The sequence below is a fragment of the Ovis canadensis genome, chromosome 1 (genome assembly GCF_042477335.2).
Source record: "Ovis canadensis isolate MfBH-ARS-UI-01 breed Bighorn chromosome 1, ARS-UI_OviCan_v2, whole genome shotgun sequence".
Classification (NCBI taxonomy): domain Eukaryota; kingdom Metazoa; phylum Chordata; class Mammalia; order Artiodactyla; family Bovidae; genus Ovis; species Ovis canadensis.
The window spans coordinates 176,313,498-176,338,491 of record NC_091245.1 but is presented as its reverse complement, the minus strand read 5'-3'; the positions used below and the strand labels follow the sequence as shown (position 1 = coordinate 176,338,491).

Here is a 24,994-nt window from a genome sequence, read left to right as displayed (position 1 = left end):
CCATTCTGAAGGCTGTCTTTTCACCTTGCTTATAGTTTCCTTCATTATGTAAAAGCTTTTAAGTTTAATTAGGTCCCATTTGTTTATTTTTGCTTTTATTTTCATTACTTTGGGAGGTGGGTCATTGAGAATCCTGCTGTGATTCATGTCAGATAGTTTCTGGTCTTACATTTAGATCTTTAATCCGTTTTGAGTTTATTTTTGTATATGGTGTTAGAAAGTGTTCTAGTTTCATTCTTTTACAGGTGGTTGACCAGTTTTCCCAGCACCACTTGTTAAACAGATTGACTTTTCTCCATTGTATATTCTTGCCTCCTTTGTCAAATATAAGGCATCCTTAGGTGTGTGGATCCATCTGTGGGCTTTCCATTTTGTTCCATTTGTTTATATTTCTGTCTTTGTGCCAGTACCATACTGTCTTGATGACTGTAGCTTTGTAGTAGAGCCTGAAGTCAGGCAGGTTGATTCCTCCAGTTCCATTCTTCTTTCTCAAGATTGCTTAGGCTACTTGAGGTTTTTTTGTATTTCCATACAAATAGGACATGGAGACAACATAGATGTCCATCAGTAGACAAATGGATAAGAAAGTTGTGGTACATAAACACGACGGAATATTACTCAGCTATTAGAAAGAATGCATTTGAATAAGTTCTAACGAGGTGGATGAAACTGGAGCCTATTATACAAAGTGAAGTAAGTCAGAAAGAAAAACACTGATACAGTTTCTTAATGCATATATATGGAATTTAGAAAGATGGTAACAATGACCCTATATGCGAGACAGCAAAAGAGACAGATATAAAGAAAAGACTTTTTGACTCAATGGGAGAAGAGAAGGGTGGGATGATTTGAGAGAATAGCATTGAAACATGTATATTACCATATGTGAAACAGATGACCAGTCCAGGTTCAATGTGTGAAACAAGGCACTCAAAGCTGGTGCACGGGGACAACCCAGAGGGATGGGATGGGGAGGGAGGTGGCGGGGGGGTTCGGGTTGGGGGACACATGTACACCCATGGCTGATTCATGTCAATGTATGGCAAAAACCACCAAGTATTGTATAGTAATTAGCCTCCAGTTAAATAAATTGATTTTTTTTTTAAGATGACTACTATCTATAGAAAGAAAAAGACCATTGTAAAACCAATCAGTTTAAAAGATATCTTTCTTCATGTGATAAATTTTTAAAGTTAAAGTAAAAATGTAGTCATTCATGTGTTTATTGAGCACCTGTTATGTAGTAAGCACTGGGCAAGACCCTGGTGGAGCTGCATGTACAAAAACTCGGAGGAAGGAAGATGCTTACCATGATCAAGGAACTGAGAGAAAACCATTGCGGCTGGCTCTTCTGAGTGAGGAGGAGAGTGACTTCAGATTGTGCATGTTAGTTGCCCAGTCTTATATGGCTGTTTGGGACCCCATGGACTATAGCCTGCCAGGGTCCTCTGCCCGTGGACTTCTCCAGGCGAGAATACTGGAGTGGGTTGCCATTCCCGTCTCCAGGGTTAACTGGGAAGAAAGACCAGGTCCAGATCATTTTGGTCATTTTAGGGAGTTTAGACTTTATTCTTTGTGTAATAAATCTTTCCATTCAGGCTTAGAAAATTTTAAGTCCTCATATAGTCCCTGTTGTTAATCTCACTTATTTTCCTCAGATATTTCCTCATCTTGTTTCTTAGTTACTGTTTATTATTAGTAGTAAATAGTTTATCTACAGATACCTGGTCCTAATGCATCAGTATTTAGCTTCAAAGACCTATAACTCAAAACAGCTAGTCAGGGGAAAAAAGGACAAAAACCAACTAATCAGAAGGAAAACTCCATGAGGGCATAAACCAATTTTGCACATTTTTTGTCTCCAGTTTATTATGCAATGCCTGGTGCATAGTAGTTGTTCATTAAATATTTGACAAAAAAATCATCTGTCAGCATATTGCTTGTAACTTTTAGAAAATAGGGTTTTTTTTTTCTTTTTCTGAGAACCATTTAATGTTCAAAGCAGCATTGCTGTTTGTATAAATTAGAGAAACAAACTAGAAAGCATCCTCTTCACACATTTCTTGCCAACTGTGAAGTAAAGACCTGCTGTCATAAGACCAAGCTGAAGCCTTCCTCAAAGGGTTGTGTCTGAGGCTCTTAGTTCCCTTACATCATGTCTCTTGAATTTTTTTCCTTTTCCTTCTTCCTTGTTATTATATTACTCTAAGGAGGCCTTTTACCGTTCTCATTCTTCTTAGTAAGGAGAGCTGGGTCAGTGCCAAAAGCCTCTGGATGGTGGTATATTACTTTGTTTTGTTGCCAGAGTTTGTAGGATAGCTCATAGATGGCAAAGATTATTTCTGACAAAGTAAAGTTCTTCTGTGATCAACAAGAAACTCAAAAGCTTCCATTTTGGACTGGTCACATCAAGTTAGGACACATTGATAACTGAAAAGTGAGAGAGAGGGATAGGGGAAGGAGGGAGGGAGGGCAGCCTAGAGGGAAGAAGGAAGGATTAGGATCATGACACAGAATATTCTCACAGAATGTCCTCACAGTATATAATCATATCCTTAGTAATTGGCAGTAAGAGAATGAAGACACATATTAGACAAAGAAATGACAGGAAATTGAGTACCTTTTAAATTACTGAGATTAAAATCCTCAATTTAAAGCTATTTTTTGAGTCTGTTTATATTCAAATTCATTTTGAATGCTTTCTTAATAATTTTTAATAACTTAAATTCTTTTTCTAGTACCTACTCTTAAAGCTTTTTGCCTAATAGTGTTCAGTCGACCACAGTTCAACAAGTACTTATTGATCACCTATGTAAACAGTACCGATTAGGTTATTATAAAAGCATTATAAACTCATCTCTTCTCCCATCGGCACTGAGTCATTGGCGTCTGTCATTTGCTCTGGTTAAGTACACCATCATTAGTGCAAACACAGGATAGACTGAGCTGTTTCTCAGAGATGTGTATCTGCATGTATGCTTAGGATTTAAGGTGTAAACACATCAGTTTTGTCTACACATCTAGGCCCCACTGCCTCCATCCCTAAAAAAGTGAACGTTATTTGGTTGTACATTATCTGTGTTTATATTGTTTCATAGTTTACTATAATCTTTCTAATTTCTCAAAGATTAACATAGTTCTAATGTCTCAGCTTAGTGGCCCCACTCCTAGGAGTTTCTTTGTAGATCTGGGATGGTTAGATCACATTGTCACAAGCTCCCAGGTGATACTAATGCTGCTGATCTAAGAACCACATTTTGAGAACAACTGTCTTACATACTTCTAAGTGCTTAAAGATAAGGGTTATCTTTGAAATCAACTACTGTAGCTTTTGTGCAGCTCTGCATATGAAAGTGTCCACCAAACAACTCTCACTTTTTTGTTGTTGTTTTTCTTTACAAGACTTTAGTAGCAAGCTCCATTGGCCTCATTATCATGTCTTTAAGCTTTGGATATTCTTGTTAAAATTGCTTCACCCACTTTGTCACTTGTCACCAGAAAGGCATTTTAACGTTTTGTCCTACCTGCTTATACAGCCTGCTCAAACTCTGTATTTACTGTGTATTGGGAAGGAGATTGCTTGTCAAAGGGTCTCTTCTGACCCTGTCCCCCGCATCAGTTGGGCTCAGAATCAGGACCAGCTTGGAATCTACCTGAATTATCCTTTTATTAGATAGTGAATATCTAAGATACAAGGTTAATATCTAAGATACAAGGTTAATATCTTACATCCTTATATAGAATTAATATTTAATATGTTTAAACTTAAGCATATAGGAGATGAGATGTCAAAAATACACATTACTGTGATTGGTCCCTGGAGTAGGTGAGAGTATTCCATATCTATCAACCTCTCATTTTTGTCCATTTTAGTCATCTTAGTCAAAATTTCCATTAACTGTTGCTTATTCTGTTCTTATGTTTATCCCTAGTTTCACAGCTCTTTTTTATTCTTAAGTGATTGTAAAAAAAGCAGGTCCTATTTTTAAATGGCATCATCAAAACCTCAAAAAACAGATAACATAATGCCCTACTTTATGCACACTACTAGGCTTTTAAATGTCCCTTCTTTGTTAGTCTTCCTGTCAAGCTTAGCATAAGTGTTTGGAATTGACATGTATACATTGCTATATTTAAAATATATAACCAACAAGGACCTACTGTAAAAAAAATCTGGAAATATATTTTTTAATTACAACTTTTATAATTATTAACTTTTAAACTCTTTTATTTTCCTAAGGAAGAGGAGACAGACAATGAAGAAAACTTTATTGATCTCAACGTTTTGAAGGCCCAGACCTATCGCTTGGTGAGTTACATGGGATACAGGCAGGACCAATGAGCAGTCAGTACATGTATTCTGCTGGGAATGGAAGCAAGTAGAAATCATTGTTATGGCCATTGTTGTGTGTGTCATTTGAAAAGTAGCTCTTGAAATTATTTTCCTATACATAAAATGTTATAGCAGATATAAAACTCAGAGGAGCAAGTGGAACAGCCTCTGGTCTATATTATGAAATATCAACTCAGGGTCAATTTCAAGTTATTTTCCATTATAATGGCCTGTAATGGTCTTCATTATAGGAAAATACTTAAATTCTAGGTAATTCTTTGAAATAAAATGGATTATGTTAAGACTGGTATATGAATAAATGGTCAGTTGCTTCAATTCATTTTTTGCTTTATTTTAATTAGGAAATAAGCCCAGTCTATAAAAGAGAACCCACTCAATGAAATAATTTCAAAGTACAGTTGGGATTTTTGTTTTTTCCTATATGTATTTTGTATTTCAATAAAGTGATACTTATCGCATGCCACAAAAAATACATATGAAACAAAATCTTATTTGTCCTTTATTTAATTTTTCTTATCTTAATTCTGCAAATAATTTTGGACCTAGTTTTGGGTACATATCATGAAGACTTCCTTGGCCACCTCACCCCAAGGTGGTCTCTTCACTTATCATTCACTGCCGTAGTATTATTAGCATTTGTAACTATTATTAACAATATGTGTGTGTTTTCTGCCCAGCTTGAGGTGTATGTAATATAATGTGGCTAACTTGACTGACTGTGTGAGTTGTCTTTGAGATTTTTCCATACTTACTAGGTGTTTGACTTTGAGTAGGTTTCCAATCTTCTTGCGTCATATCTTCATCATCCATAAAATCAGAATAAAACTATTACCTTTAACAAAGATTTTTTTAAAGATTGAAAGAGTTACTGCACATAAAGCATTTATACGATGTCTGTCTGGCACATAGAAAGTACTTACAAGTTATTGGCAAAAACCAAAACCACACCTCCCCCCACATTCCTTCTCTTAAATCTGACTTGTATAAGCTCCTTGGTAACAGGAATAACTATCATTTTTCATATTCTCCATAGTGTAATACAAAAGGTACTGACTAAATGCTTCTTAAATGAACAAATAAATTTTTGTTGCTTAATTGAAAATTATTTCAAAATAATATGTTAACATTTAAATACAGGCAAGCTTCCGTTATAACAATATACTTGCCAGTCACTACAGTTTTCAAAGTACTTTAAAACACATCCTTTCTTGACCTTTTAAGGTATTTGAGAAGATGTTACCTCCGTTTTATAGATACACAAACTGAAATTTCTAACCTTGAGACAGTTTAATCTTTTAAAAAGCAAATAAATTGCAGTGCCATAATTTTAGCTCAGTTTCTTCAAACTCCCAAGTCTATTTTTTTCTCCTTTACCTTATAACAAAGAGTTCAGTGGCATAGATTCCTAACTTAAGCAAGGATGCTTTGGTGCTTGGTGTTCTTGTGATGAAGATGTGATGACAGAGTTCTAAAGTGTGAAGAAAAAAACAAAAGGAGAGTTGCATACACAGTTATTCTTATAAAGAAGTTGTTATTTGTACTATTCATTCTTATATTGATGGTGTAAATAGAAGCCTGTGCAGGCCACCTGTGATTCCGTCTAGACTACGTAGTTTGAGTATTGGGAAGGAGCAAAGTAATTTAACTTGCCTCTACCATGACTCTAAGTCCCTGTTGGTCCTAATTTCAATTTTTCACCTCCATTAAACTGTGTAAGGATGGGTTTTTGCTCTACCAGTGACTTTAAAAATGATCTAAGCATTAGATCCTTTGGTCAATAGTTATTCATATATAACCTATACTTTTTTTGAGCTAAGACTGTATGGTTGCATTTTCACAAGAGGAAAAAGTCTGAACACCAGGTGTTTGTGGATGGTCAGCCATGAAGTACTAATGAGGCAGAAAACCCTTTTATATTTTAAAAAATCTGGCAAGTTTATGATGTTGCCCACTAAAGCCATCTGCCTGAGACAGCTGTATCTGACTAGAGCTTTCAGTGGCTCAGGCTGCTCTTTCCCTAAGACAGAACTGCTGTATAGTTAGTAACACAGATTTGAGATTTTATGTTTCATGAAACAGGTGGGCTCACAATGCAGAAGAAATATTATCTCACTCAAGTTGATGTGATGAATTCATCGCTAGAGCAAGAATGGTGGATTCTATCTAGGAAATTGATTTCCTAAATGTATACGTGACTGTGCCAGCCCAGCAGCATGTGGCATACAGTCCCCTCTAACTGTGGTTTTGAAACATTAGATGCTTCTCCAGTCATTCTTTGTCTCCTTCCTCAGCTTTATGGTTCTTCACAGGCTCTGGCATCATACTCATCTGATTTGTTTATTGTCTGTCTCAACCAGTAGAACACAAACTCCTCTAGAGCAGAAACTTTTTAAACTCTTTTTCACCTACCTGTGCCTGTTGTGTAGAATGTGCTCGATATTGAATAATATTGAATGAAAACACGTATGAATGGATGCTATTTTATATATAATTTTATGAGAAAGTATAGTTTAATCTTCATAGAGAAGAGAATCTCTCAGCAGTAATTCGGTTCTCTTCTATGTACCATGTAGGATCATGCAAGGAGAAATTTGCTTATATTCCTTTCTTTGATTTAATAAAGCATAGTGTAGACCCTGAGAAGTTTGCTCTTAAGGATGGTGGTAACTGAAGAAGCTGGGTCTACATGAGCATTTTCCTGAGACCTGTGGTAGGAACAAGAGAGAAGGCAAATGAGACAGACATACGTTGTAGGTCGTGTTCTCTGGAAGAAGACACTGAGACATTTTGGGATGCAAGATGTTCATGTTGAAAAGACAGGGTGAGAGAGCGGTATTGTGCTGAGGGGGGATGGAACTGTGAGTCAGGCCTGATAAAGCCTTGGCCAGCCTACTGAGAAGCTGTGGAGAAGTGCTGCCTGCTGGGCTTGATCTCTGGAGGCCGGCTGCTCTGGGAAGGAGGCAACCCCCAGGATCGGTAGCTCTGCACGTGGGACAGAGCCCGAGGGAGCTGACAGCAGGAAAGCCACTTGCTGCCCAGCTGAGCACAAGTCCTTCCTTGAAAGAAATCCAAGAGACCGAGCATCCTTACTCCCACTAAATAGCTGAAGCCTATAACTGCTAATTTGAGGAATTTGTAAAGAGAGGCTGTGTGCCCATTGGCTAAACTTTGCAATGTCTTCCTAATCAGAGTGTGATGCAGCAGCAGCATTTCATGAACACTGAAACCGGGGTTCTAAGGAAATGGTGCTTCCTATCAGTCATGAACGCTTGCAGTGATGGCATTGGCTTGTGGGGAAGCAGGTGTTTTTCAGAATAGTTATCTACTTTGAGGTTTAAAAAATATACTTTGAAGCCATTTTTGCTGTGATTCCCTCCTCCAGTCTCTTAATGCATTATAGTTTTACCAATAACACAGGTATACCTCATCTTGTGATACTTCACTTCATTGTGCTTTGCAGGATACTGCATTTTGCAGATACTGCTTTTTTTTTTTTTAACAAATCAAAGATTTGTGGCAACCCTGCATTGAGCAAGTCTGCTGATGTTATTTTTCCAACAGTATTTTCTCACTTGATCTCTGTGTCATATTTTGATAATTCTAGAAATGTTTCAGACTTTTCCATAATTATTATATTTGTTATGATTTTTTTATCAATGATCTTGATATTACCACTATAACTTGCTAAAGGCTCGGATGACAGCATTTTTATTGATAAAATCTTTTTTAATTAAAGCATGTACATTATTTTTTAGACATAATGCTGTTGCACACTTAACAGACTACAGTGTATTGTAAACATATCTCTTACGTGCACTGGGAAACCGAAACAGTTGTGTGATTTGCTTTATTGTGGTATTCACTTTACTGAAGTGGTCTGAAGCCAAACCTGCAACATCGCTGAGGTTTATGCCCATACTGTGCAAGAAACCAATTCCTGCAACTAGTGAGGGATTGCTTTATTTTTCCAGAGTTTGATTTGCAGGCTATTTGTTTAAATTTTGAATTTTTTCTTAGAAAAAAATGCTAGCCCCCAGAGTTCCACATTCTTTTAGTCCCTCTGGTTTCCGAATGTTTTCCAAGTCTGAAATTGAGTTAAAAGCGTCTGTGAGATTGGCCATGGGGTGGGGGACACTAGCGGGGAATGAAGCTCTGACAGTTGGGCAGAGCCTGTGAGGGTTAGTGATGTGGTAGAGTGTTCAAAGATGTGAGGAGTGGGAGCAGGGAAAGAAGCAAGGTGTTCGGCAGGTGTTCTGGTTATTACCATTTGAAATTTGAGCATGCTGATTGGAAACTGCCCGCATGTTCACGGTAACTAGGCTGTAATTATGAGTGGTCTCTGAAAAACCTCTCCATTCTGAAGCTCAACAGAATCTCAGCAGTAGCGATCTGGCAGCATAATGCAGATGTCTCATTCTTCTCCCCCAGCAAAAAAAAAAAAAAAATGGGAGGGAAGCTGCACACTCTCTGAATTCTATTTTTAAATGCCCATCACTTCATTTCAAAACATTTTTTTCAAACAAGCCATAGACACCATTCTTCCTTGAGATGCTAAATTTAAGGTTTTAGAAACCAAATCCTAAGTTATACTGCACAAAACCAACTGTCTGAAAAGGTTTAAACACAATTGGTTTTTAATTACTTAGCAAAAAATTCATTGTAGCAAGAATGAGAGAATTTTTAGCTTAAAAGGCAAAAGCTGTAAGGAAGTAAAACTCTGGGCTTAGGATAAAAATCATTTCAGTTGTAGTTTAGGGTGTCATTGTGGCAAGTCTGCAATATTGCAATAAAAAAGGGGAAGAAGATGGATCTACTTTGATTAATAGCTTAAATACTTTACATTTTCTTCACTTTACATATGGTTTACACTTTACTGTTCAACAAAGTATCTTTCTGAGTAATACAAGGGGAAATATACCATGCTACAACATGGTATATTTGATAAACTATGATAAACTATGCCCCATAGTTTATCCCTGGTTCTGATTCCTGCTTGAGGAAAATGTTCTTTCTTCTCCTTTCCTAAAACAATGGGGTGTGAGTTCTCCTCTCTGTGCTGTGACTGTACTCTATCATTGGTACTTCACAGAAGAAACAATTAAAACGCCACATGTTTTGAGTGTGATGGAATGCGTTATGGCTGAGCAAATGCTTTTATTTCTCTGTTAACTAACCCGTACCACCCCAGCAGTTTCACATCTGGAGGTGAATAGGAAATGTAGGTTAGAGAAAAAAGCTGCACCCCTCACTGCTCAGAGGAGACTCAAATGGCAGTTCTTGCTGGGTTTAAAAGAGAGTTTTGCTTGATCTTTAGCATTGCTTTTGAATCCACATTTGAAATAGGAAAGATCCTCATCTTCATCCTGGTTTTATTGTGAGGAAGCAAGGACTTTTCAAGGTCTCTTCCAACTCTGAGTCCATACCTTTAAGGCCAGTGCTACAGTGGAAAAGCAGCATTAGATGGAAAATCCTGACCACATGGCCATGATTTATCCTCTCTCTAACTCAATTTCTTATCTTTAGGTGGGGACACAATTCAACCCAGAGTTGTTTTAAGATTAATAGAACTTGGGGACCACACCTAGCATGGTGCTGGCAGAGAGTATATGTTTGATGAGTTTCTTATTTTGTATAATTTCTACCTCTCCTAGAGATTGGAATTAGTTATAAACATTCTTAGTTGTTATAGAAGAATAGAAAAAAGTCCCAATCTCACAATACAAATTTCTAGACCACCATGAATATTGAGTAAGAAGCTTACATAGCATGTAAGTTATAAGGAAGATTGCATTTTGATGTAAATTAGGAAGCTCTGGTGATAGCATGGCTTTAATTTCGTTATCTGTTGCTGGATTATTATTGAAGGCCCTTTGGACTCAGTCTGCTGTCGCATAGGATCTCCTCTATAAGGATGACTAAGGGGAATCTAATGAAAAGTACTGTAGTTTTAGGGTCTTTTCTAGGAATCATTTGAAAGCTGTCATTTTATGAATGGATGGGTTTTACTTCCTTAATCAACACTAATAGCATGTAATTTATTATAAAATTCAGTACATTAGATGTTTACCCGGAATGTGCACTCTTCTATAAACCTATATTCTTAAAAACCCTCACCTGCACCCATCTACCCCTCACAGTGTTAGTGCTTTGAATATCTGACAACTGATTCATTTTCATCCAGGACGTGTAGTTAGTTACTAAGACCTGTAGATGGTGCCTTTGAAATCCCTCTCATATTCACCTTCCCCAACTCTACCCTTTGCTGAAATTTTTTTCCTCTTATTCCTTAATCTTTTTTTTTTTTCCCCCCATGTTGTGGGATCCTAGTTCCCTGATCAGAGACTGAACCTGGGCCCTCGACAGTGAAAGCATGGAGTCCTAACCACTGGACCACTAGAGAATATCCTCTTACTCTTTGATATTACTCCCCCAAACATGACTTTTGCCAGATCATTCTGAATCCAGTAACTTTTATTGGCTTTTCATTGCCTACAGCTAAGTTTAGACAGATAACAAAGCAATACATTTTTGGTCTGGCTTTCAAAACCCTTAGCAATTTGACAACTGTCTATATAGCCAACTTTATTTTCTTTTTCTGGGATAACTTTTCCAGGTAGACTCATGAGGTTTCAAGGTAACCTCATGAGTATATCTGCTCTCATCTCATCCTCTTTTGTCTCTTACCTAAAATGCCTTCCCATCATCTCTCTACCTGACCCTTCAATGTTTAAGGTTCAGCTCAAATCCTGCCTCCTTAGTGATACCTTTCCTTATCACCCCAGCTCCATTTAATCCTATGATTCACAAATATACAACCTATAAATTTTCATAAAACAAAACTAAAATATTCTTTTATGAGGATTTTTATCATTTTGTTCACTATCCCTGGAGTAGAACAGTACCTGGTATTTAGTAGGTACTAAATAAAGATTTGTTAGGTTAGATTATTTTACCTTGTTTGTAACTTTTCTTTGTCCTCTGAGTTAGAGGACAGAATTCACATTCCTCAGCCTGGCCTCTGAGGTCTTCACGATATATTCAATTTTCTTTTGCTTCCTAATTTTTAGCTTTTTAATCTCCTAGTCTCTCATCTCATATGATCTTCACAAGCTATGTTCATTCCATATTTCATATTTGGCTTATGATGCTTTCCTGCCTATGTAAACGCTTGACTTGCCTCTTCTGCCTGTTTACATCCCAGACTTCCTTGTAAAGCTAAACTTAAATTTCACCATTCCCATTAAAATGCACTTCTCTCTATTATTCAGACTTCTAGAGCATTTACCACCCCTGTACCAGCTAGTGTTTGGAAGTTAATCAAACTTACATTTTTACTTGTTTTTATTGAAAAAACTTTATTCTTTTTAAAGGTAAAATATATTCCTTGTTTATTTTAAATGAAAGCCCAAAAGAATACAAAGAAAAAAATTAAAAATTTCTTCAGATCTCAGCACCTGCATATAAACATTGTATCCCTTTACACATAATTGCCCTGAGGTCAAGTGAGACGCTAACATTTAATGAATCTGGATGAAGGGTATATGTGAATTTTTAATGCTATTTGTGTAATTTTTTATAAGTCTGAAAAAAATTATACTGATGCAAAAATAGATTACTGAAGTAGTACAGAGTTAAAAAAATAATCCACATATATGGTTATATTAGTATATGAAGAAATGCAAATCAATCAGAGATTCAATTAAATGGTGATGAGATAACAAGCTGTTCATTTGGAGAAAAAAGATGGATTCCTCCCTCATATCTTACACCCAAATAAACCTCATATGGATCAACAAATTAAAAACTGATGAGGCCCAAGGATATGAGTGGGAAGTGTAATACTCATGGGTTGAAATAGGCATGATAAAGCATGGCGAGAAAACTAAAAACCGTAAAGAAAGAGTACTGATAAATCTGAATGCATAAAAATTAAAACCTTATATATGGAGGGATGGGGAATACCATACAGTTAAAAGACAAGTAAGAAACTGGACAAATAGAGTTGTAACTTATATGACAAAGGATTGATAGCCGTTTAGTAAGGTGCCTCAGAGCTTGTGCCCTAGGGTGGCCTTGCCTGGGCCTTGCCACTTACTGATGATGTGACATTGGGAAAATTGCATAACTACTCTCTACCTCATTTTTCTTATTCGAAAAAATGGGAATAAGCCTCCTTTGATTCATGCTCTTATTATTGGGCATTTAACCTGTGTGTAAAAGCATTTAATACCATGCTTGGCATATAATAATGGTAATGGTAATTATAACTACTAACATATATTGGGGGCTTATTATGTATCAAATATTATGAAAGCCTTTCAAACACATCATTTAATTTAATCCCTGTAACAACACTTTCAGTGTGGAGAGGGTACAATTATTACTTCCATTTTACAGATGGGGACCCTGAGATTTAATGACTAGCAACTAGTTAAGTGATAAAGGTGGAATTTGACCAGAGATGGAATGCCTGACTCATTGTCTTAACATTTACATCATACTGTAGTGAGTCTTAAGACAACTTGGTTCCCTGAGTCCTGGGAATATTTAATCTTGACAATTAATTGGATGTTAATATTCCTCTCAGTAGGTATGAATTGAGCTCTTCAAATGTATTTGAGTGCTGGTATATCCATGTGGTTGCAGTCTCAAAAGAAACCTTATAGAAATTCCTGCCATAAAAAGTTAGATTTATTTTGCATACTCTGCAACACCTAGTATTGGGGCATTGATATATCCATGTTGTTGCCATCTCAAAGAAAAGAAGCCTTACAGATATTTATGGCATAAAAAGTTAGACTTATTTTACATACTCTGCAACACCAAGTATAATGTCTACATTATTTCCTCCAGATGCACTTCCTGTGTTACTTTCTTTGGTTTTAGTTTGAGAAAACTAAATAGTCTATGGAAATGATTTTATCTTAGCACTTAGTGTACCAGTGTAGTAGCTAAAGTAGTTAAAGTAGCAAAGGTCATTTGATGTGTTAAATAGAAATAATATTGGAGGTTAAATTCTCATTCAAAAACAATATCAGATCTTTTATTAGAAAATTAAATTTATTTTGTGTTAATTTGGGGAGCTTTCTTTTTACCTTTTTTGGTATATGGTAACAAAATTTGTTCAAGTCTTGATTCACATTATAACTCAATAAAATTTCTTTTGATAGTCTTAAAATTGAACTTAAAACTTTTGTGAACTTCATATATTTCAAGACAGAGGCTACCATCTATCTATTTCTTTCGATAGATTAGCCAGGGTTTAGTTTGGTTATTCAGAGCAAATTTGAAGATACTTTTTGTATGGTATTAAACATTCTTCTTCACAGTAATATAGTGTTAAATCATGTAAAACCTAATTTGGAAAGAAAATAATGAATTAGATTCACATTTTGTGCTGCTTTAATCATGGAGAAGAATTGACTTGTAGCGACATGAATGGTTTTATCTCTGCCTTAAATATAATTTGTTAAAATCATTAGATTTTGAGGGAATACTCTGATTGAAATATCAATAACTTATTTACCCCTTTCTCTAGCTTTATTGATAGATGGGAAAGAAGGGCACTAGATACCCGTACCCTTAGGAGAAACCCTGTTTAATCCATAGTAATACTATATATACTCTATTAGCCTTCTGGCCATCTAGCCTATCTTGGAAATGCAGCAAATGAGGCAGAATTCAAAAAAGACTGCTGAACAACCAAAATAAGAATAAACACTTTCATCTAAAATTTTTCTGTGAAGAGTCCTAACCTCACTGCCCTCCATCCCTGAATGCTCACTTTTTTCTCTTGTATTCTTGTGCTCAGTTGCTCAGTCATGCCCAACTCTGTAACCCCATGGACTGTAGCTTGCCAGGCTCTTCTGTCCATGGGATTTCCCAGGCAAGAATACTAGAGTGGGTTGTCATTTCTTTCTCCAGGGGATCTTCCTGACCCAGGGATCAAACCCTTGTCTCTTGAGTCTCCTGCATTGGCAGGTGGATTCTTTACCACTGCACCACCTGGGAAGTCCAACTTTGCCTAAATTCTAACAAGGTTGGTTATTAGGTTTCTAAATCCGCAGCAGCTTAGGAGAAGGAAGAGGTGCTACAGACAAGCAGGAAGACAGCCACAGGTGATCACTGGCATCATAATAATAAACACAGCTCTAGGAACGATTTAAAAGCAGACATTAGAAAGCAAAACTTATAGTTATCTGGGATCGTTTAGTGTGGGATCAGTCATATCCAGATTTCTCCGCTTTTAAGGCATCGTTGTATTACAGCATAGTACAATAAGAGACGTCAAAAAGATTAAGTTATAGCCAGTAAGTGTCAGCATTCCCCGTATCTGAAATCCATTCTAACAGTGGTGTTTGATCTTCCTCAGAGGCAGGGATTTGGGCTTGGTAGTTGCAGGCTTAAGCACCTCCCCTTGCTCTTGTTTCACTACTAGTTATGTGTTGGGATCTTCTAAATCTCCCTTCATCTCCCATTTTCACCTGGAAGTCGGTGAGTCCAGTTTCTGCCCAGGCCTTCATGATCTAGGTCCTCCCAGCAGGCTCCAGTCTGAATTTATGATCTCTCTGTGGTGTCCAACCTGAGGTATCCGTTATCAGAAATGTGTTCTCATGGGTGCCTGAGCCTTGAGCTTCACTCTTGGGTCTACCCATCCAACGGCTTTATTTACCCTCATGTGATCTCCCTTTCTGATATGCAGGGTCTTTCCTTATTACCTCTCTATCATCATAAGACCAAAACCACATCTCATTGTGTATATTTATGTGTGTGTGTGTGTGTGTGTGTGTGTGTGTGTGTACATAAATGCACACACAGAGAACATAGCATTTCTTCAGATGCTAAACTATCCCATTCATATTTCCTGGGAAAAGGGGAGACTACTTTCTGGAATAGGATTCTGAGCAGGCTAGTACCATTGCATGTTTGATCCTTGAACTGACCTTGGGTAATATGCATCAAGGTTACATTATGGGATGGCTTAGCCTTTGGCAGTCTTAGGGTCAGTTCTCATCAGTTTCTCTTTCTTAGGACCAATTATTACCTGCATTAACTAGCCTCAGATGCTTTCTAATAAGCTATAAACTCTTTACAGGCAAGAATTAAATCCTTTTGTCATCCCATACTAAGCACAGTGTCTGGATTCTTACCTTGCATGTTATAGAAGCTTAACAGATAGCTTATTGGTAAATTAATTAATTATAAATGAGACTTCAGGATAGTCTGTGTATTATTGAGCTTCTAATTGTTTCTTCAGCAACATTAACTAGAAAATGCAATTTCCCAAGAGGCATCCTTTATCTTAGTTAATGCTGTTTCGGAGAGGGACTTCGTCATGATGATATAAAATTTTGATTAAGTGGAAACAGCAGTTTATTTCTCTTTACTAATAGCTTCACATAAAACACCATTTGTTATCAGAGAAACAATTAGAAAGGAAAGATTTTCTCAAAGTATTATCACCAAGGCGTGGTTAAAATGATTTGTACTTCATATATAGGGCTTGCTCAGTGAATGTATCCACTTATTAGACATTAGGAAGTTTTGAGTGAGGAACAAAGTTATGAAACTTATGTGCAAAGATGGAAGTAGAAAGAGACTGTACAGTTTGAATACATTAATGCTGCTCTACCAAATCTAATGTGCCTTTTTTTTTTTCTTTGCCTTGTCTTCATTTAGTAACCTAGGTTATTTCCCCCAGTATAAGTGAAAACTATTAGTACTATAGCCCAGTACTAAGTGAAAACTTTACAAGCTACTACATTAAATCATTTCAGGACATTGGGAGTAGGAATTAGCAAATCATTGCTTACCAGAACCAAATAATAAGCTAAGAAGGGTAAATGCAGCTTACTAAAGGGCTCAGTATAAAAATAAATAGTGGCTCATGCACTGGAGTATCTTGATATAGTGTGTGATCTCCATATATTCTGTTAACTCTTGGATTCTGAGTCTGTTTCAGACAGGGCCAATGCTAACCCATTCGCCTTTGTGAAAATCAGAAAAATGTGCCCTTCCTTGAGTAAAAATTTTAAGTATGTTATGCATGACTTGAATAATCCTATGTTCAGGCCTGAAGAAAGTGGGAATGTGGATGGCTTTGGTGATTCTGGGCTCCACCCTCCTGTAAGGAAAGGAGGAAGGGGGGCATGGGGATAAGAGGATGGTCTTGGGTAGCAATGGCTCAGGTATTTCATCAAGAATACCAATTTCAGTTCACTCAGACAGTGGGTCTGTAAAGCAACTGATTTTTAAATCAGTGATTAGACCATCTATGTTCTATTAAGAATCATAGAAAAACTGCTGCTTCAGAGGACATGTCCCTTTTTGACTCAGCCTGGCTCTGCAGGGTTGGGACGTGGGGGGCTCGTAATCCTGGCAGGAGCAAGCCTGTGTATGTACCATACACATGCCCCAGATGTCAGGGCTCAAATCCCACTGGCACTGCATCCACCCTCCCACCCTCACCCTCATCCTCATCAGACCTCACCCTGGTTGTTATAGACAATGAGTTCATCAGAATTGGGCTTCCTAGAGCCAGGGAGGGGAACTGGGATGTGCCAGTGAGTGTGCAAGTGTATGAATGTTAATGAGTATCTGTGTGGAGCTACATGACTGAGAACATTCCCCGTGGCTTTACATTTCCCCTGGGAGATCCAGTATCTCTTCTCATGCCATCACATGCATCCTTATATAACTTCACACATGTCTGGTGAATACACCACTGCTTCCCAGTTTTGATGCTGTGTGTTATCTTGGGTTCAGTTTATACAGATACATAGCATTATATTAGGTGCGCAATATGAGCACTTTAATGTTTCAAATAGGATCTTGAACATTTTGCACTTATGAGTTTCCACATTTTACTTTTCTTAATGTAATCCTTGTATTTTTTTCATACTTCTTGGTTTTTAAAAAATAGAATGTAACTGAATAAATTCAGACCACATATTGTGAAATGAAAAAGCATATATTAGTTACTCATCCTCTAACTGCATGGTTAGAACTGTATAGCCCCCAGAATTTCTGAACAAAAAGCAGTATATGCTCCTTTTAAGGCTCTGAGCCTATTTCGAACTTGCTGATATGAACTGGGAGGTAGGAGAGGAAGACAGGCTTGTGTTAGCAGCAGTGCCCTAGAGACTCAGTCAGGAATGAGTTCAGAGCCCCTAAAGACCTCAAGCTCCCCATAAAATCAAATCCCGATATAAGGTTATTCTTATACTTGGTGTTAGATAGATAAAAATATCTTTTAGTGACATAAATTCACATTGAGTGTAATTTCACCATGAGGTTGTTTATATAGTCTTTTATTTTAAATGTTGTATTTTGGGAAATATCAAACATATACACAATTAGAATGAGATAATGAAGCCTTAGGCAGTAGTAGCCAGTTTAACAGTTAACATTTGGTTGATTGTGTTTCCTTTGAAGCCCCTGCCTCTTTTTTTCTTTGCCCCATAGTGTTTTAAAGTAAATTTCAGATATTACATCAATTCACTTGTAAATATTTCAGCTGCTGCTGCTGCTGCTGCTGCTAAGTCGCTTCAGTCGTGTCTGACTCTGTGCGACCCCATAGACGGCAGCCCACCAGGCTCCCCCGTCCCTGGGATTCTCCAGGCAACAACACTGGAGTGGGTTGCCATTTCCTTCCCCAATGCATGAAAGCAGAAAGTGAAAGTGAAGTCGCTCAGTTGTGTCCGACTCTTAGCGACCCTATGGACTGCAGCCCACCAGGCTCCTTTGTCCATGGGATTTTCCAGGCAAGAGTACTGGAGTGGGGTGCCATTGCCCTCTCCAAATATTTCAGCACTTATCTCTAGTTTATAAGTCTTTTTTAAAACATATCCACCATGCTATTTTCATACCTATAAAATTAATAATAATTCCTTAATATCATCTAATACTCTTCCACATTCCAATTTCCCTGATTGTCTCAAAAACATCCTTTTACAGATTATTTAAATTAGAATCCATAGAAGGTCTATACATTGTATTTGGCTGTTTATGTCCCTCAAGTTTCTTTTTTTCTACATTAGTATTTTTCTTTACTTTAAAAATAAATTTTCAAGGGAGCATAAAAGGAAAAATACTACCAAAATTAACATATTAAGCTTTATGTTTTGTCGTTGTTCAGTCGCTCAGTCATGTCGGATTTTTTCTGACCCCATGAATTGTAGCATGCCAGGCTTCCCCATCATCGTTCACCATCTCCCGGAGTTTGCTCTAACTCGTGTCCATTGAGTCAGTGATGCCACCCAACTGTCTCATCCTCTGTCCCCCCTTCTCCTCCTGCCCTCAGTCTTTCCCAGCATCAGGGTGTTTTCCAATGAGTTGGCTCTACATATCAGGTGGCCAAAGTGTTGGAGCATCAACTTCAGTTCTTCCAATGAATATTCAGAACTAGTTTCCTTTTGCATTGACTGATTTGATCTCCTTGCTTTCCAGGGGACTCTCAAGAGTCTTCTCCAACACCACAATTTGAAAGCATCAATTCTTCAGTGCTCAGCCTTTGTTATGGTCCAACTCTCACATCTGTACATGATTACTGGAAAAGCCATAGCTTTGACTAAGCTTTATATTTAAATCATTGATTTTTATGTTCTGTATGTTTTCAGATCCATACATACTTAATGCTGAAGTGTATAAGGCTAGGAAAATGGTGGTGGGGGGGAGTTTTCCTTTCCTGATTTGAAAACAGGCATGAATTGATCTTATTACTCAACAGCAGAAATCAAATGCAGAAAGTTAACCCTATTTGAGTTCAAATAGGTCTGCATCAAATCACATTTTTAAGCTTTATTATGGTTTAACCTAACCAAAATATCACCTTATAAATACAAAATTTGTAAATGAAGTGCCCTTTGCTTCTGGAATTTTATCTTTTTGGTTTCTCAGATTTGGGGTTTGTATTTCAGTACAGTGAGTTCAATCTAAGACAGTGTTTTCTTACCAAACGTGAGTGTTTGTATCTTCTTAGCTGTTATTAACATACCTAAATGGCTTGTCCATTTGACAGTATTCCTATTGAGTTCACTCTGATATCTCAGAAGCCTTATTCTTTATAAAAAAACAATAGTTACATCACAAATTTGCTTCTTTATCATTCTAAATACTTATTTTGCTATTCTACCAGCTTGGTGCATTATCTTCTTTCAACATGGATAGGAGGACAGAAAAGAATTTCTGCTGCTGCTATAATTTTAACACTACCGTGCTTGATATAAATTGTGCAGTGCTGCTAAAATGCCTCAAAATTTTACCATTTCTTTTTATAAACTCTCAATCCTGTGATATCTTTCCTTTCTTAGGATATGAACGAGTCTGCCAAACAAGAAGATATTTTGGAATCTACAACAGATGCTGCGGAATGGAGTCTGGAAGTAGAACGTGTGCTACCACAACTGAAAGTCACGATCAGGACTGACAATAAGGTATAGAAGGGAGAACACGCTTTGGTCAGATAGATTTTTACATGGCCGCTTAGGATCAAGGGTACTCCCGCTCATACAAGTGATTTCAGAAGGGATTCAGTTTCCAGTGTTTTATTTTAGTAGAGATTTAGTAAACTGTTGTTGAATGAATATATAACATTATATGGTCCACAAATCAAGGAATATATCTTTAAACTGATTTGGAATATATCACATTTCCCTGGGAGTAAGGTGTATTTTCTCGATATATTTTGATATATTTTCTTGGCAGTCATATTTTGTCTAGGTGAATAGTGAATGAAATTGGAATTCTATGACTCTTATTGAATAGAGTTAAAAGTGGTTTTAGATCCCTGCTAGATGGCAAAACAAGACATCCTGGAAGTTACCTTACATAATCTATTCAGTACATGTGACTAAAAGTTAAATATTAAGAAAATCATCAAGAAATCATATGCAAAAAATATTTGGAGATTAGGCCAAATGAACCAGCCCATTTAATAAAGTTTCTGCTTTTTTACCTACAATTTATGAGTAAAAACTTCAGAATAAGCTAACAAGTGACTAGACAATCCTATTCTTTAGACAATACTATATACTAGACAATACTATATAGTAATCTCTAAAAAGAGCTAGAGAGACATCTAGGTTAAAAAAAATAAAAAAGAATGAAAGGATTTTCATCTTTGGAACCTGAGACAAGCTTCAGAATTATGGAACAAGGTTCCAGGGAAACTTGTCATTCTGCAAATGTGGTTGTGTGTCTATCTCCAAAGTAGAAGCCTTGCAAAGACTGCTGTTCTCATTTTCTGGGAAGCTAATTCATACTAGATTGTCTGGATTTGGGCTTGTAGAGTTGAATCCTGGAGAAGGTAAGACTTGGCCTAGGGCCAGTCCACTCCTAGGACAGTCTTAAAATAAGGACCTCAGAGGTCTTCCGAGACTGTGGACGGCTGTGGAACAAGCTTTCTCTAGAGTAGATAGGCAAATCCTGCACTCTCTTTACCATATGTTTACTCAGTCATTATGGAGGACAGTTATTATTTGAATACATTGGGGGTAAATTCCTATTTATATATCTCATATATAAATATATATTAATAAGTATTTCTTTCCTGATTTGATCTCTGCTGAAAGTCATAATTTGCAAAAATGTAATTTTTTCTTAAAATGTAATTTCTCATTTTTATAGTTTTGTCAGAACAAATTCTGTTCATAAAATTAAAGATCACTACTATTGTGACTGTAGTTAGAACGTGTTAAAATAACTGTTTAGTTGGGAGCTCTCAAGCACATTTTAGTTCCATAAGTAAGCAAGTTTAATTTGTTTACTTTCAAGGTAAGTAAACTCTTGAAATCAAACATCTCACAATAGGATGTTTGATAGGATAATAATAGGACCACACGAATGGTCTTGATCACTATATAATAGAAGTAATTGAATAAAAAATGAGAGAATATAAATGTAACTGCTAACCTATACGGTTTTATAAACCAGTATAGCAGTAATCAAAATCCTGGATTCTTACAAAATCGGGGAAGAATTAACTAGTTCAGGGTTGAACTGAGTCTCATGCCATTCATTACCAGCCTTGACCTTACGAGGATATACTGTGTCAGATTAGCTATACAATCCCTGTGTTACAGGCAGTACTCGAAAAAGTTTTTAGGGGGGTTGGTATTTTTTAGAATATGTGAATATCATTTTGAGTTTAGATTTTTGTGGTAAAAGATAGTGATGTAAAATCATGTTTGATTGCTTTTTCTGAATTCTTCTCTAGATAATTTGGTCTTTGTGTCCAGTAGTTAGTTCATAAATCCTTTTTTTCCCCTAAATATTTCAGCTGTAGCAAATGGGAATTGCAGCTTTAAGGTCAATTCTTTATTCAGCTCACTTAAGGAAAATAAAATTATACATTGATTTGAGAAAATAAGGTGCTAATGAATAGAGAAATGTTTTTCATGTCTCAGAAGTAAAGAAATCTGGTAATATATGTGGTTTCTCACGGACTCATTATCCTCCTTCATCAGGAGAGGTTGACTCCAGCATCATGGTAGATCTCTTTCTTCCTCAACTCCTGACTAAACCAAAACCTCCCCTTTACTTTTGGACAAAGCAATAACCTTTCACTCATCTGCAGGCTGTTTAGGACCTCTTAAAGATTTCAACTTCATGTTTCGGGGGGTGGTGAAAAATTAATTACTTTCAGATCAATGTGTTTTACTGATCACTGTTAGATTAAGTTTTAAGTAGCATAGAGATGTAGGAGATAAGTAATGCAGAGTTTCCATTATTTAAAACCATTATAAATTTCTTTAAAATGACCTGGTGGTATAAGTAAAAAAGCTGCATATTTATTTGGTACCAGATCAAGCATTTGTTTTGCTTTTTTTCTTACAAGTTCAGTTTATTCCTTGTATGCTTCCCAACTGCAAAAACAGTAAATCTTCTTTTCTGTTCTTTTTGCATATTATAGTCTGTATGCTTGATGAGATCCTGTCATACACCAATATTTTATTTTGTATATGCATCATCTTGTAATCAGGTTTTTATTGCAAGGCTAGCTTATCCTTGTTTCTGGCACTACTTGTTACTATTGCCAGTTCCCAAAGAAAGCAAATAAATTTTAATATTAGCTTAAACAAATTACAATTGGGAAAATAAGTATGTTGCCAAAACTACAAATAATACATTCCACAACTGAAGATAAAAGATTTTGTCATATGCTGGCTTGAATGGACTGTATGAGCTGTTTCCCTTTTTAGAGCTAGATACAGAGAATGCTCCTGGTGATTACTTCCAGAGTAGCTGTATATCCATCTCAGATCTACCTCAACTTGGAATAATATGTCTGAAGACACAGTCAGAAGTTCTGCCAAGAGTGTCAATAAATTCAGCCAAATCCTGGGTCGTTCAGCCCTAGTTAATGCTTCATTTAGGGCCAAGTGTGTAAGGCTAGGGTGTCAGTTCCTTAGAAGGACAGTCTGAGGACACTTAAGCTAGAGTAGATGTTGGTGCCACCTAATAAAATTATCTACAGCTATTAGTTTGCAACTCTACATCTTGTTCTTTTTTTCCTCTTTATTTCTCTAATCTTTCCTTTCTGCTGTGTTTTTTTTTGTTGTTGTTGTTGTTGTTCTTTATTGGGCTTCTCTGATAGCTCAGTCAATAAAGAATCTGCCTGCAATGCAGGAGACCCAGGTTCAGTTCCTGGGTCAGGAAGATTCCCTGGAAAAGGAAATGGCAACCCATTCCAGTATTCTTGTCTGGAGTATCCCATGGACAGAGGAGCCTGGCAGGCTACAGTCCATGGGGTCACAAGAGTTGGACATGACTTAGCCACTAAGCCACCATTGTTCTTTATTAGATCCAATAGTAAGTGCCCACAACTGTTACACACCTACTTGGATGGAATGTAAAACTTCAAGAGCAAACATCTGTGATTATACTCAGACTAGATTTAAATCTGTAACTGCTCAAGAATTATCCTAATCTCTGAGTCTTTTTAAAATAAAATTTTGTTTTTAATTATATAAGTAACAGAAATAATATTTCAAGGGGAAAGGAGGCAAGCAGTGTACTGTGAATTAGAAGCTAGGGAGAACACATTTAGTCCCACCATCAAATCCTGTTTTATTGAACAAAGTTTCAGAAACTTAATAGAACTGTGGTAGTTATAAAGACCCAGGGAAGATGGAGCCTATCTCACACACCTTCCGTGGGCACCTGAAATTCATATTTCTACCACTTAACTAGCTGTGTGATCCAGGGCAAGCTACTGTACCTCTCTGTTCCTCCTTTCCTTATCTCTAAAAAGGGACTAATTATATTACTTACCTTGTGGAGTTGTTGTAAAGCACCAAGAATATTATCTGACTGATAGTTATTGCCTAATGAATATTGATTATTTTTATGTTACAGCATTGTTTTGTAATATTACTGTGTTCTATCATAGCCCTCTTTGTGTCTTTATCAGTGTTCAGGAGGAGTTTACAAAATTTCTGCACTAATGCTTCCAACATTTAAGGAATATTGATTACTGTCAGCCTTGTATTTTTTAATAGGGTATAGTTGGATTCATATACATAATATTTTTGTAATATTTCTAGTTTTTTCCCTAGTAAAGGTATGTATAATATCATAAAAATAGTAGTAAATGATATTTGTTCAGTGTTTGCTTTGTGCCACGTGCTGTTCTTAGCACTTCACATACGGTAACTCATTTAATCCCTTCCCCTGCCCTATGATATGCAGGTTCCTTTTAATACAGATGAGGAAACTGAAACAGGGAGAAGTTATTTGCCTCTGCCTAGTAGGTGGCAGACACGATATTTGAGCCTCCAGCCTGGGTTCTGACCTGTTAAATTAATGACTATATAGCACACTGGTTTAAAAGCACAAATTCTGAATCCAGGATGCTTTAATAATAGTCTTGACTCTAACACTTATTAGTGGTTGGACCCTGTGGGTAGGTTACTTAACCACTCTATGCCTCAGTTTCCTGGTCTGTAAAATGGAATTCATTATAAAGCCTACCTTAAGTTATTAAAAGTATTAAATGAATTAACATATCTAAAGCACTTAGAATGGTGCCAGAAGAATCACTTAATATATGTTGCTGTGTGCTTTTGTGTATAGTGTTGAAATTATACCTCTTTTTTTCACCTAACATTTCATCGTGAGTATTTCCACATATTCTTAAAAATTATAAAGCATAACTTTAGATGACTGTCTGTAGTGCTAGACGGTTACCGTCATTCTCCAGCTAAGCACAGGTAGTGAGATGTCTTGGCCAAGTTTAGCAGGTTGGGATCAAACCAGGAGGTCTAAGATCTGGGTGGAGAAATGACAGGGCAGTGTCACACAAGAGCTAGTGGTTAGGATATGGGCAAGCCTAAGGACCATAAGATCTGAGAACACAATCCAGTAGCTGGAAGTGGATTGGCTAGTGAGTCATTTTAGAGAACAAGTGGTTGTTGCATAAGAAAATCCAGTTGAAAGAGAAAGCTTGGAGAAGAGAAAGCCAGTGATGATTAAATAGAAAATGAAATTAGAAATCTTACATAATTACTTATTGGTGCAAGAATGTACAGTCAGAAAAGCCTGTGGGTTGTAACTGCTGTTGTCTGTTTTTAACTGTGTGAGGGGCTCTTCTCCAGGTTACTTTATGATGATTATTGAAGGATAATATTTCCTACTTGATCA

General features: G+C 36.7%; 1 protein-coding gene across 1 annotated transcript in view; it reads left to right on the top strand.

Annotated features, from left to right (window-relative positions):
* The window catches only part of IFT57 (intraflagellar transport 57), a 69,637-nt gene that overhangs the window by 19,096 nt on the left and 25,547 nt on the right, over window positions 1-24,994 (top strand). The window contains exons 5-6 of the mRNA XM_069552659.1: window positions 4,241-4,309; window positions 19,666-19,788. Coding sequence (XP_069408760.1) covers window positions 4,241-4,309; window positions 19,666-19,788 — 192 coding nt within the window. The remainder of the gene's footprint in view (window positions 1-4,240; window positions 4,310-19,665; window positions 19,789-24,994) is intronic.